This window comes from Protomyctophum parallelum (assembly GCF_964188405.1).
Source record: "Protomyctophum parallelum genome assembly, chromosome: 8".
NCBI classification, from domain to species: domain Eukaryota; kingdom Metazoa; phylum Chordata; class Actinopteri; order Myctophiformes; family Myctophidae; genus Protomyctophum; species Protomyctophum parallelum.
Window position 1 is genome coordinate 9012394 of NC_139703.1, and position 15035 is coordinate 9027428.

At 41.3% G+C, this 15035-nt stretch overlaps 2 protein-coding genes across 2 annotated transcripts in view; one reads left to right on the forward strand and one right to left on the reverse strand.

Moving 5' to 3' along the window:
* Positions 1-224: 224 nt before the first annotated feature.
* The window catches only part of fancd2 (FA complementation group D2), a 34314-nt gene continuing 19503 nt past the window's right edge, over positions 225-15035 (reverse strand). Inside the window, exons 32-44 of the mRNA XM_083770844.1 lie at positions 14851-14969; positions 14265-14375; positions 10562-10692; positions 9944-10043; positions 9162-9284; positions 6324-6417; positions 5232-5303; positions 5052-5090; positions 4868-4942; positions 3732-3806; positions 2667-2813; positions 2029-2124; positions 225-645 (exon numbers count right to left, since the gene is read on the reverse strand). Of these exons, the coding sequence (XP_083626970.1) occupies positions 571-645; positions 2029-2124; positions 2667-2813; positions 3732-3806; positions 4868-4942; positions 5052-5090; positions 5232-5303; positions 6324-6417; positions 9162-9284; positions 9944-10043; positions 10562-10692; positions 14265-14375; positions 14851-14969 (1257 nt within the window). The 3' untranslated portion in view covers positions 225-570. The remainder of the gene's footprint in view (positions 646-2028; positions 2125-2666; positions 2814-3731; positions 3807-4867; positions 4943-5051; positions 5091-5231; positions 5304-6323; positions 6418-9161; positions 9285-9943; positions 10044-10561; positions 10693-14264; positions 14376-14850; positions 14970-15035) is intronic.
* LOC310862779 (RNA-binding protein 5-like) overlaps positions 12420-15035 on the forward strand; it is a 102562-nt gene continuing 99946 nt past the window's right edge. Inside the window, exon 1 of the mRNA XM_083770845.1 lies at positions 12420-12434. The gene's annotated coding sequence lies outside the window, so the exon portion shown is untranslated. The remainder of the gene's footprint in view (positions 12435-15035) is intronic.

The following is a 15035-nucleotide window of genomic DNA, read 5'->3' on the forward strand; positions in this document are numbered from 1 at the left end:
AATCCAAAACAAACCAATTAATGACATCATGGTGTACTGTAAGCAGAAGACTGGGCACTTCAGTTTGTATTACTGCATTACCAGTGGCACAACAGCCTTACATCATTATTTTATATCCGATACAATTAACCCAATTAACCCAATTAAATCAGACCAAAAAACTATTAATTATATACATACATTTTAATTGGCTGGCAAAGCACAAAAAAACATTAGACACCAAACACAGGACTGAAAATACAAGGCCTGCTTGGTCTTTTAAAAGAGCAAAACAAAAATAAAGAATGACAGTAATATTTAAATACATCATACAATCTTTTTTTTCCTTCAGTCGTCAATGCACGGGGATATATAAATTAACCACCCGAAGCTTGTGTCTATGATCCTGTAGCCTATTATGTGAAAATTGAAAATAGCAGTGTTGGCTATTTTCGGTTTCGGTTTTCGCTTACGAGATTTGTTGTGTGTAGACTGTACTGTAGTGAGAGAAAAAAGGGGAAGACCCTGGTCAACTAAAATAAGTATTAATTTAGAGGTTTATTTGGTTGTTGGTCTCAGAAGATCTGATTATTAGTCTGAGTCTTCATCCTCTTCATCTTCCTCTCCGAGTCCATTATTACCTTCTCCAGCATCACTTACCGCATCCTGGAATTAAAGCACACATTTAGACCTGAGACCGATTCTACAAAATATGTCTTCTAAATCTTTAACAGTTTTCTGAAAAACAAATGATTTGCACAAATTTCAACATGGAAAAAAAAAAGAAAAAAAAAAAGCTATTTTTGAATATATTATAAAATATGTTGTAGCTAAAAATCTAAAATAACACAGACAGATGCTTTCCCGACTTTAATGTGTTACCTAATAAGTCCATTTGCAAAACTAAATCTCAAAAAAGGGCCATACCACACAGACTCTGATGCCTGGCAGCGTGTCCCGGACGTGCCTGCTCAGTAAAGCTGAGAAGTGAACCAGAACAGCCGTTTGTGTTGGTAACTGTTAACTGTACCAGCCAGGAATGATTAGCTCAAAACACAACATTATCTTATCGCCCCACTGCCGTTCTCAGTCTCAACTGCCTGTTAACCCTACGTGGAGCCACTCACACTTCTCACATTGCCAAGGGTTTAAGAGATAAGAGTTTGACTTGTGTAAAAAAAAAAACATACACACACATTCAAATAGACACTAGATTATTACTGTGCTATAGTTAATTTGGAAACAGTTTTATGAAGCACACTTGTTTCCACGATGCAAGTAAGGGTACCATGACAAGTTAGCTGCAAGCAACTTAGATGCTATAAAAGCTACCTGCATCTATACGTTGCAATACCCTCCATTGACAGCCCATTCATGAAACAGAAAAGCACCTTCTGATTGCATTAAACCAGTAAATCCACTTTCTGCCTATAAATACCACGCAACGATTATGTTTCTACAGTATGTGTCGATCTGCTGCCTAACTAAATCAATAGTCAAAAATAATAATATCCAAATATTTTTCCAAGGACCTTTGATCAATTCCAAACCTTTTCCAGTCCTGGAAAATGTTTTTTTTCTTTCTCATTTCAAAATATGTGACTAAATTTGACTGGATTTTTTTAAATTTTTGTTTTTTCATGTCATATGAAAGTAGGGAATCATAGCTTCAAATTGACATATTCCAGTTTTGGAGATATGGCTTGCAGAAAACAACGAGTTGAGAAAACAGGCTTGAAAGGTTCACTTCTGTGGTCCCTAACATTACACCTAGCTACATGTTTAAGCATTTATTTCATATTTACATGTCGATTTCAGACATGCTCTAGTATGTGAAGAGTCTGCCTGTGCTATTAACTCATTTTGAAAAAAATAAAAAAAGGTTTTCTCCTCTGGTGAAAAGCTGTAATTTGCGCGATGGCAGTCTCTCAGTCAAATCTGGTCACATATTTCGAGGAATGTCATGACGGTGGTATTCCTGTGCCAGGAACCAACCAGGTACATGTTTCTAACACAATCCTTTTTAAATTAATGACATGAATAAAGCACCTCATCCTCAGTCGGTTGCCGCGGGTTCTCTGGGCCTTTCTCCTCCTCTTCCTCCTCCTCACTTCCCTCGGCCCGCTGAGAAAGAATCTCTTCACCCTGAAACATGGAGACATCAATCAGCCAAGTCAATCCAATGCTAGTCGCGGTCTCAGGGACACCATTTTCTTTTTAAGGGAAGCTAATAAAAAAAAGTCCCTCACACACATAGGGCTCCAAACATTATGAATCTATGAAAATCTATCTTGTGATACTATTCATGTTTGGATAAATGGTAGGTTAAATGGTAGAAGTCATGTGCTATAAATAATGCACGGCACGAGACACACACGCATGCACTAGGGCATTCACTTCTAGTCATTTTTACTACGTAGTTTACTAGCTAAAAAATAATATTTAAATATTTGTACATTTAAAAACGGTGTACATTGGTGACTAGAACTATAATCTACCTGATCTTGAGGCCTACAAAAAAATAGTTTTTTTTCATTTTATCAACTAGTCAACTAGTACCAACAAGGTCGACGAGTACGTGGATTTACTAGTCGACTAGTTGAATAGTCGACTGAATAGTCGTGCGTGCCCTATAGCACGCACACACGCACATACCTTTGGGTCCAATCAGTAGGGAGAAAGCATACCTTCAGGTCACGGTTCTTGAGGTTGCCCATCCAGAACGCCTCCTGACAGTTATTCATAAGCAGCATGGCTTTGACTCGGTAGACAAACAGCTCTAAACTCCTCTTCAGGGCTGGCACGTGGTTGGTCAGGTTCGTGTCCTGACGAATCTGAACCACAAAACAACCAGATTTATCACCTTAACCCATTTAGGCCTGACGTCGAAATTAAAAAAATGTCTCCTAAATCATGACAGTTTTCTGAAAAACCTCATGTTTCTATGTCAGTGGTGCTCAATATTTCATGTCAAGGACCCCAAACATGATATGTAATTAGCCACGACCTCTATCTGAAAGTATGTTGTTCCAGGGACGCTCCCAGAAGCAAAGATTTGAGTTAAAAATGTTCGCTCTGAAAGAATATATATTCAAAGATTTGCGCCACATTTTCAAGTCCATGGAACAAGCTCCCACTGTACCTTCGTCAGGCAGCCTCTGTAGACATTTTTAAAGCTCAGCTCAAGACCCACTTCTACAACATTGCTTTTAATTGATCATTTATTTTTTATTTATTCATGTCCTCACTGTATTGCATTACTGCTTTTCTTTTATTCTCCATTGTTCTGTAAAGCACTTTGAGCTGCATTTCATGTCATGAAAGGTGCTATACAAATAAAGTTTTATTATTATTATATACATATTATTATTAATAATATAATAATGGAGTGCATTTTTCGATGCTTTTCTATACACGGTGACAGAGGCAAAGCACTTTACAATGGTCCATTCATTCATACATTGGGAGGTGGAGCAGCGAACAGTCAACGCCAGCTTCCTCACTTCCCACATTGACACACAGCAACCACTGCGGCAATATGGGGTTCAGTGTCTTGCCCAAGGACACTTTGACATGTGGACAGGAGAGGAGGGAGCCGGGATTCGAACCGCCAACCCACGGATCATTGGACAACCTGCTCTATACCTCCTGACCCACAGCCCCATGGCATACGATACATATGACAGGCAGCTACCTTTGAGTGTCCACACATGTGATGGAGTTTCATAATGATACATATGACAGGCAGCTACCTTTGAGTGTCCACACATGTGATGGAGTTTCCTGGTGCAGAGTTGAATGATCTTCAGCAGACCTTGGACATCCTCCTGAAACACACACATTACAAAGAGTTAGCCATTGGAAGGACTTAAGAGCACACCATATACCATATCTATAGAGCACACCATTTCGTAGTCTAACCTAAAACTATGATAAAAAATGTTTGTCGACTACCTTTTTTGACAAAAGCTAGACTAAGGGAGGGAGGGACTAGTGGATAAGCAATGGTAGAACTAAAAGACAGGTCATTTTATGTTTGGTTGCGCTCTGAAAATAGCACTCACAAACGGTGAGCTTGCAACACGTTGTCATTGGCTATTTTCAGCATGGGTAAAATCAAGGCCTAAAACTCGACTAAAACTAGACTAAATCTAAAACATTTAAGATGACTAAAATATGACTAAAACTAAATTTAAGTTAAATATAAAGCTGAGTCAAAATGCGTTGTCAAAATTAACACAGCAGCACAGTGTTGTTGACATAATTTCCATAAAGAGGTCAGAAATGCAGTGTTCTATTGGTGGTCTGTCTGTCTGTTCACTATTTTGAATTCAAACCAAAGAAAGAAAAGAGAAAATGACCTTACACATCATGTGATACTAGATAATAAGATTATTTGCTAGTGGTAGGTAGCGCTACTTGTTACTGATGATCTGTGGAAACATTTAGATTATTTGGTAACACTACTTGGGCTATCATGTTGTAGTAACAACATACTGTACAGATTAATGTTCAGTTTCAAGGTGACATCATTGTTAAGTTATGTCATTTACTGGACATCAGTGCATGGTTCCCAAACGTTTTAGCTCAAGAAATTAAATGTTGCTCCACTTTGCCTGAGACCCAAACCAGTGAAAATAGCAGATCTTCAAGCTTGACACAACGTGTCACTTCATGTCACGTTGTGAGCTTGTAGATCTGCTTTTTTCAATACTTTTATTTTTTATGGATTAATTTATGTTTTATGTAGGAATCTGAAAAAATGAGTTATTTACTTAGACGTGAGTCGCAACTTGCAACCTATAATAATGTGTCCTGACCCACTGTTAACGTGCCAATGTGAACGCAGCTAACTTGCGGATGAGAACAAATAATGTTTTTTTTGTACCTTGTGCCTTTTGAAACTATAGTCCAACAGCGGCATCCCCAGCTTCAGGAAAGACTCCAGGAAAAGACGACCATACTAGCAGAAATAACATTAGAAACGTACAGTAGTTAGTATGGAGCCACAGCAGCTGCTGCTGCAGGACGTGATATCTGTTTAATTGTAGAAGGAGAGGCAGGTTACTCACCCTAAGACACACATTAACCACTGACCTGGAGTCAAATACCTGTGAGAAGACATGGACCACAGAGATCTTTAGTGGGACACGCACGCAAGCACGCACGCACGCACACACGCACGCACGCTCGCACGCACGCACGCACACACACACTGATCACTGCAACAACTACTGTAACAAGAAATGCACCTGAACTAGATTGACCAGGAGGTGAAAGTCTCTGACAGCCAGATTCCATGTCAGTAACTTCTCACTCTGGGCCTGGAAGAAGCAAGAAAATGTAATCATAACACACACACATACAGTACACATTACACAGTGCTCATGCACACGCAATCGCATACTGTGAGTACATTAAATGCATGGAGTGTGCAAGCTTAACTGTGTTGAAATTACAACTCGAAATGGGGCTTTCACATTGCAGTCAGAAAAGGCATTTCATTACTTACGCCAGTTTTCGCCCCAACACTGACAGAATTCTTTTTAAATGGTGTGAAAGCCATTGGTGGAAAGAAAGTTTGGTCATGGGCCAAGGAAAACCGGATTAACTGATTCATTAAAGTCGGTGAGGTCCATCACAAAAAGGCACCCATCTTAGGATACATTCACGGTAACAGGAATGCTTGAGGAATGGTTTGTCATGGGGTTAGGGAGCGATTAATTTACTGAAAGGTCTTCGACTGCAGTTTCAGCTGCATGTCTTCAAACGGGGTGTCATTTGGAATTGGCTCTGATCCGGCAACTCTTCAGGCAAACACACACACACACACACACAGGCCAGTACCCACTTCCTCTTTTGCTAATGTCTCCAAAGGGGGGCCTTGTGGGGTGCCGTCAGACTCTGTTCAGAGTGGACAACTCACTGGCCGATACCCAGGCAGGGCTATAGTACAGTATGCCCACTTCTGGTGTTTGGAATATCTCCGGGGGGAAAAAAGCGGCTTCATCAGTCTCGACTTGAAGCCGCCGACTTGCCAGTTTCATCAAATGATAAATTATTCTACACTTGTCATGGATAGTAATAAAAACGTATAAAAGATGCTATATACAGCTAAGAATTTTAACCATGACGACATTTTCTTTACAAATTACAAATTGTAAAAATTGCAGTCGAACCTTTTCCCCCAAAAATGAACGCGTCGTGTCAGTGTTAATGGTATTCCAAAACATTGTCGTCTGTGCTCTACTGAGTGCATTGTCTAGTGTCCAATATAGATTAATTTACGTATACACACACAGCAACAAGACAATCCCATTCTCACCACCGTCGTGTGGTTTTACCTCAGTGCTATCGCTGTTCTTGCAAGCAGGAATCTTCCTCACAGCCTTCTCCAGCTCCGTCATCATGCCTTTATAGAACACCACGAACGTCAGCCTGATGAAAGACGGGAGAAAGTGAAAGTACAAAAAAACAAAACTGGTGTTTTAAGCATCATGTTATACTTTAGCTATTGAATAGCAGACCTGCTATCTGATATTTCTTTTTAAATCGTGAAAATGTGGCACAAATCTTTATATATATTATTTCTGAGCAAACATTTTTAGCTCAAATCTTTGCTCCTGGAACAACATATTTTCAGATGGGGGTCGGCGGCCAAATAGACGACTGACATAGAAACATGGGTTTTTCAATAAAACGCATTTGTAGAATCGTCCTCAGGTCTAAATGGGTTAAAAGAGGTCTGGTTATCATTTTTGGGTCATGAGCCTTTTACTTCTGCAAATTCTGCGGTGGACATTATGAGACTCATGGAACATAAACCGAAGTAATGTAGGTATTTTCCCTCCATAGTAGGCTGTATAGACTGTATTAAAGCGAGAGTGCATGACGAAATCTTTGACCAGGTGAATTGGATATAGCCACTGTCGGGTGGAAACCTTAAAGATGGAGTGCCACAATTTTTGTATTTTTCCAGCTTTTCATGTGTCTATGGGGTGACAGTACTTCATTAGACACCCTGGAGTCGTTTTTATGTCCAATGGTGTAATAACTTTGTATTTAGGGTTTCTTCCTGGAGGCTGAACCCTTGACGGTCAAACGGGCCAATGAAGTAAACACGGATAGTGTGACGTAAAAATATTGCACGCACACACGCACCTCCCCCTCTATACATATTTTTTAAATACGACAACCTCTGTGGGCGGAGCTGCCTGCCACATACACACGTGTGAACTGAACAGCGCAGCCAGTTTGCTGCTCTGTGTGTGTCTAACTGTGTGGCAGATTTTCAAACAGTCATTTCACACATTACCAGTTCACAGCAGAGCAGACTGTTTTTCGTTAGATTGGAAGCAACTAAGCAAGTAAATGTTCACGTCGGGTCCTCAGGATTAATCAAGGAAAACACAACAAACCAGCCTCCTACCTGCTCTGCTGTATAGTTGCTCTTGTTGTTCTCAAGGAGTAGGTTGTTTCTTTTATAATCACAGTGGTCGGGCTTTGATACAGAGTGTAGTGTCACAGTGTGCATTCTTGTTGGCTGTTGTAGTCAATATGTATGTAGGTCCTAATACTTATACGAGGCTGAGTGTAAACTTTAAAGTCAAGAATTAGAAGTATGTTGTGTCGCGCTGGAAGCCATGTTGCCATGTCTGGCTATTACAAGCGACTTGGGCTTGTTTTCATATAAGTAACTTTCAGGGGAGATGTGGTTGACTTGACCAATGGTTCATGTGAAGGACCCTCAGATTAATATGTTGTTAAAAGGATTGGTGTTGTTGAAACGTTTTCATAAATATTCACTGCAATTTCTGTGACTTATTTTTGTGGACCTGGCCGCTTGTTTCTTTAGATCTGGCGACTTTTGCTGAAACTCAATGCAGTCAGATAAAGGGCAGTTTTAATGCCAGGGTGCTTAGCTGGAGGAAATCAATAACCTACAATATATTGTAGGCTAAATGATCTATCAAACTAATTGTTTCTGCTGTTAAACTATGATCGAATTGGATGATGAGCTGAGCTGATTGCGACAATAGGGTCAATATAATTGGAGGAAATAAATAAATGATTATAAAAAAATCAGAAAAAACAGATCTGATATGGTATGGATGCATGGATTATATGCCTATACATGGATGGTGGCAGTATAAGTGCATAATGGTGCCTATACGATATCTCAGAAATATGGGAAGTGTTCACTTCTAACATTCACAAAAACATGAGTTTTTGTTACATTACAGACACCAATTTGCCATTTTGTAAACAAAAGGGCAGAGCCATGGGCTGTCCTTTTATAAGGAGGGGAGGGACTAGGACAAGTGGGTGGTCTTAAAGGAGGAGGCGGAGGGACTGGATTAGGTGGGTGGTGCTATGGTTAAACTCACGCATACCTAATGAACTGGTGGGTGTGTCCACATAAAACCATCATTTTAACAAATACTGTACACTTTTTTGAAAAAATTATACCTCATATACACCTAAATACACCTGATGATCATGTTTAAGTGTGGAAAAAAATCACGGCACTCCATCTTTAATAATAAACCTCTACTTTCCAGGAAATGGTAAATGGTAGATGTGTTCCATCTAATCATCTAATGCATACAAAGTATTGAGTTTTTTTTGTTTTGTTTTAGTCACATGCTCTTTTGAATACTTTTAATTGGAAAAATATTTCTAAAACCCATAGACAGACTTAATCACTTTCAAAGTGGCATCCCTATTTTGGGCATGTCTTTATATAGGCAAAATAATTTTCGAAATCTCCCAAAAATAACTAAAATAGTCGATCTACAAGCTCACATCGTATTGTTGTGATGCAAGCTTGTAGATCTACTAGCTACTGGAGCATGATACTATCATATGATGAATAAAACAAGGCATTTGTTAATTTAAAAAATAAATGTATATACAAGGTTTCTGTCCAACAGTGACGCTAGTCATCATACTGTAGCTTGGACCAGCGGTCTCCTAAAGTCCCCACTGAGCAGTGGTGTGCACAGATAAGACACTAGGGGGTGCTAGAGCACCACCTGCCCTAGCCCTCTGGACAGCAATGTACCCTTTTTATCTTTTTACACTGTAAAATACTGTGGACCATGGTGACATTGATCAATTCTTGATTAAAAAAAAAGCTTCTAATATATTATAAACAGGGTGATAACGCAGAGGTTCTGTACCTGCTGAGAGTGGGCCAGGTTTTGGAGCAGTCGTCTTTGGCTGCGTCGATGAGTTCGGGGATGCCCTCTCCGGCTATCTCCTCCACGGCCTTTAGAACATCGTCCGTGTGCTCCAGGTAGATACTAGAAGACACAGAAAGAGGAGGCGATGTGCAGTGGACATATTCTATTCAGCAGATCTGTGTTTACAGGTTTATCAGGCCCTCGCAGAATTCATTCAGTAATTAATTCATAATCACGTTATACACGGTATACATACATCCAGCAATGCCTGTAACTACTGTATGTGTTGTTGTATGTACTAAAGAATTGCGTCCGAAACGGTTGAGAAATGACAGAGTTACCATGTGGGGGTCCCTCTACTGTACCCTCTACTGTACTGTCACTGTACTGTACTATACTGGCACACCCGAAATATATACAGTTAATATGTGCGTGTGTGTTTGTGTGGGTGTTAGGATGCGCACAGGTGGTGAAAAACAACCATGCTGTTTTCGTGCTGAGACGCACCCACCCAACTAGCCAGCCACACATAGCTCCGTAAGGGAGTGGTTGCAAAAATGTACTTGGGAGTAATGTCATGACTGCTGAAAAGGATGGGCCACTAGGTGGCATGACACAATTATCCTTCAAATCATTCGTATTCTTACCAACTTATAAAACCCCCCTTGAACTCAACACATTTTTGTGCTATGTAGCATTATAAGACATTGTCCACTTTTGAGGACAATGTCATTTGGCGGTGGGTATTCTCCGATACAGATATAGATTAGAAAACACACCTGAGCAGAGTCTTAAGGCCCTCGTTAAACTTGGTTCCTCGCTCTCTCTCCCCGCCGGCGGTCACCCACTCTTGGCCCAGGAAACGCCGTGCCAGGGATGCTGCGGCGGCAGGAAAAAAAATCAATCGTGGTAAAATTAACAGTCCATCGGCGAGCAGAAGATTAGATAACCCATTTAGACCTGGGAACGATTCTACAACTGTCTTCTAAATCCTGACAGTTTTCTGAAAAACCTATGTTTCCATATCAGTGGTTCTCACACTATTTCATGTCAAAGACCCCCAGAATTATCTGTATTTGGCCACCGACCCCCATCTGAAAATATCTAGTTCCAGGGACCCTCCCAGAAGCAAAGATTTGAGTTAAAAACGTTCGCGCTGAAAGAATATATTCAAAGATTTGCGCCACATTTTCAATGTTTTTCAAAAATAGCAGACCTACAAAGCTTGTAGATCTGCTATTTTTCAATAGCTAAAGTATAACATAATGCTTGAAACAGGGGTTCCCGCCCAAAATGGGATAAGTGGATTTAGATAAGTGGATTTAGCTGAGGTAATAGCATGTGGTATATGATACACTGTGAGTGGATTTAGCAGCATGTGGCCGTGTGATGCTGACCGGTCTGCTCTCTGAAGGCGCTGGGGTTCCCTCCTCTCTCCGCCACCGTGGAGAGCAGCCGGGAGAGACACAGCGCTGTGCTCAGACAGGGCACCGTGCTGCGGAAGTTCAGCAGGTACTGAAAACTGTCCCTAAAGAAAAGCACAAACAAGTCCATCATTACTGCGATAATAATGAAACAGCAGGGATGTTATTATTATATACCTTTATTGAAAGGATAAGCCCCTTGAGATGCCGCATCTCATTTTAGAGGGGGTCCTCAACACACTAGATACATTGTACAATACAGTTCACAAAGCAATACAACAGTACAACCACACACACAGAAAGGACAAAACAAAACAAGACAAAACAAAAGCTCTCCCAAAGATAGCTCCCACCCCACTGTTTCAACCCTAAATAGCAGAGTTCATATGGGGAAAAATATATACCCTTTGCACAATAAGACCATGTTATTAGGCAAAAAAACTAAACAAAAGCAAACAAGCAATGCCAGCATGCATAATGTGATAATAATGAACAGCAGCATCGAGCCAGCAGGGAACACATATGAAGGTACATACAGATCGGTCGGTATGTTATATTTATGGAAAACAAGGGCAACTGCCAAGAAGAGTACGTTAATTTGATGTGATCATACTATAGTGCTAAAATGAAAGATCGTTGTGTTACATACAGAGATCAAGATTACACTGATTTGGGTAACACTTTGCTTCTGGTATTTTAAAGATTTGCCACTTGAGCTATACAAAAATCGTATTCGCACCGAGACGGAGATCTCTCTCCCTCTCTCTGTGTGTGTGTGTGTGTGTGTGTGTGTGTGTGTGCTCTGACACAGGTTCACACAGCTGGACTGCAGAGTGTGTGGCGCTCACACAACGTATCGTTCATCAATTTCAGTTCAACTCTGGCAGCGTGCCAGGCAGGCAGTGAAAATGGATTACTAAGCACATCAATTACTCCCCGTGTAAAAAAGACCTTTAGACAGAAAAATCCAATTTCCGGACTATAAGCCGCAGCTTTTTACCCATGATTTGAACCCTGCGGCTTATACAACGGTGCGGCTAATCTATGGATTTTTACAGCTAACGCAGAGCCATCTCAGGCTCTGAGCTAACGTAGCTGCGGCTTATAGTCCGGTGCGGCTTATAGTCCGGTGCGGCTTGTATATGGGATTTTCCCTAAATTTGGCTGGTGCGGCTTATATTCAGGTGCGGCTTATAGTCCGGAAATTACGGTACTGCATATACTAATCTCTACTAGTCTAAACAACGCTGAAGATTTGTTCATGATGTATCTATATTAACAAGTCTAAAGTTGTCACGTGCGAAAAAGATGTGCGCATAGCCAATGAAAAGATGTGCCACTAGCCAATGAAAAGATGTGCCCATAAAGCTCTCAGCCCCTCCCTCTTTGGCTGCTGTAATGTGATCTCCCCTATGGATCTCCGCACTCCGCAGAGAAACCTTACCTATAGTCGCCTCACCATTTCGCTTATTCCTTCTAAATCTCTGCATTTAAAATATAGGTCGCTCAGCGAATGTCTTAGTTACATTAACATTGTTCTTAGAAACTACTTGGTTTGTACCTAACTACTACGATTAGACAGATCGCGTTTGTTATTTCGCTACTGCCAGTACTTCTGATTGCACACACACACACACACACTACCCCCTGTCCCACACACACACACACACAACACTGCCGCGCGGATTTAAGCTGTCAAAACTATTTTGTTAAAGTTACATATGCCACAGACACTTGCCTGAACTGTGCAGCTGATATATATACAGTATTGTCATATTTAAAAGGCGCTTTATAGCTTCTCTCAGCTCAAAGCGTGTATGAATAAGGAGATAAATGAACAGCTGACGTCGGTGGGAGAGGACATCAGCTGTGTGTGTGTGTGTGTGTGTGTGTGTGTGTGTGTGTGTGTGCAAAATACTGTTAAACATGACGGCATCAGCCTGCTGCATCCTCCTAGCTGTTGTGTGCTAAGCTAAATCATCATACAGAACAGTCAACACGGCATTGACCAGGGTTGCCACATTGACTGAGAGGGAAACAAGCAACCAGGTCTATGAAAATGTTAACAGGCCAGATCAAGTCAGAAAATAAATCTAGAATAAGCAACAATATTGCTGACTGTAAAACATCATTGTCCAATGTTGTTTTACAGCAGTGGTTCTCAAACATTTTCATGTCATGGACCACTAATATTCTATATGTATATATATTTATATATATATATATATTATATAATATATATATAATATATATATTTACTATATATACACACCGGTATATATACAGTGTACACAAACCGTATATCTAGGTGTGCTCCGAGATTTTTAGGCTATGAAAAGGTTGAGTTAAGCGGTCCCCAAAAGGTAGATCACGATCTACCAGTAACGTCAGATCAGGGGTTTTGTCGGCCAGCGCCAAAAATGCTCCCCGACAGCATAATCGGAGCAAATACCGGGCAGTGTGTATGAGCCATAACGTGTTGACTAAACTACACTACACTAATAAGGACACATAATAATAACTAATAACCCATCCGTTACTACATGTGGAGTCAACTCTCGCAATTTCCTTCTTCCCATAGTGCGCGGCAAAGTAACTCTGGGATGAGCGGCCGCGAAATTCGAGTTGATATACAGTAGAGTATCAATGCATTATTAATGGCATTGCAAAACTCTGATGCTGGCCTTCGAAGCAACCAAAGGTATGGCACCGGACCCCATATCTTCAGTCTGATCCAACCCTACGAGCCCCTAACCTGACTCCGCCAGCTGGTGGCAGCAGTGAGTTCCTCCTCCTGCTCCCATCTGGTCCCTCTCAGGCAGAGACGATGTACTCCGGACCATTTCTGACCGGAGAGATATGTGGCCGTATGCGGCCGCTAGAGGCGGGATCAACGCGATACTGGTGACGTATTGAAGCGCTGCCACAGTGGAAACACAACCTAACAAGACTACAACTCGAAATTATTATGGAGATATCATCCTTTTTGTCCCACTGCTTCCGGTTTATCGTTTCTGCTTGAGAGAGACCAGATCCAGGCAGGAGGAGGGAACTTGTGAACTCAATACTGCCGCAATCTGGCGGAGTCAGGTTAACAACCCCCTCCCCTGCTCGCTCAGATCAGCCAACACAGGGAGGAAGGCAGAACGTTCACTAGAACAGCCGGGACACGTCCCAGACTCTTCTCCCTTCATGGCTCCAAAACGATGGAATGAACTCCTCAATCAGAACTGCAGACTCACTCCCAATCTTCCGTAGTTCGGACTCCATCTTAGCCTGTAGCACTTTCCCTAGCCTTGACGACCTCACAGGTGTATGCAAAGGCTATACTTATGTCATTTACATAGCATTTTATGTAGACATAGCACTCTATAGTCTTACTCATAGCTTCACTGTACAGATATTCTACTGTTAGGTTCTTAGCTAGCTTATGATTCTTGATGACTTGTATGTATTTGATTACCATGTGTTCTTCTTTGCTTACCGTAAATCGCTCTGGATTAAGAGCGTCTGCCCAAATTGTAAATTGCATTCATTCCATGTTGCTTTTTAACACAGCTGGAATGTATGCTTGTAAGACCAGGTACAGTACATGATACATAATCCTCTGGACTTCACACCTTCATCACTCACTTCATAAGCTGCTCCAGGGTCTGTTCAGACCTTCATCACTCACTTTATAAGCTGCTCCAGGGTCCGTTCAGAGCTCACTTCTTTAAGTCGTCCAGACAGCACTCCCAGAGCACTCTTCAGTAAGCTTCGCTGGCCTGGCTGGGAAAACCCAGACCTGTGAGTGAGTGAGAGTGAGAGTGAGAGTGAGTGAGTGAGTGAGAGCGAGAGAGAGAGAGAGAGAGAGAGAGAGAGAGGCACACACACACACACACACACACATCATTGATACATACACTATATCTGCTGTCTGGAAGAAACCACCAAAATGTTAATTTTTCAGGATATGAAAAAACATCCTGCTCAAGTGGATTTAGGAGGTTTTTGTCAAAGCGTTATTTAATGCTTTTCATTGGTTCAATATATATTTTAACCAACACACAGACATAAAGGGTGTTCAATGGCACTGAAGATTAAAAAAAAAAGATGGCTAAACGGATGGAGTTAGCTGGTTTGGCAGATAGTTTGAGGATCCAATGGAGTTAGGTGGTTTTCAATAGCATTGATTTATGAAAAAAATCGGACAGCAACAACATTATGCTCATTTAAATGAACACAACTCCAATGCTATAATGTCCAGTACGTCTCCTCACCAGCTGAACGTGGTGTTGAGGATCTGCAGAAGCAGCCTGTAGGCCGAGGACAGCAGCTGATGCTCCTGGACGTCTGTAGACGGGCCGTCCACCACGCCGTCGTTGTTCGTGAGCAGGGTCTGTTATCATCAATGCAGAATATACATTTCTAATAATACAAAGAAACGACAGTGGCACAGCACCAC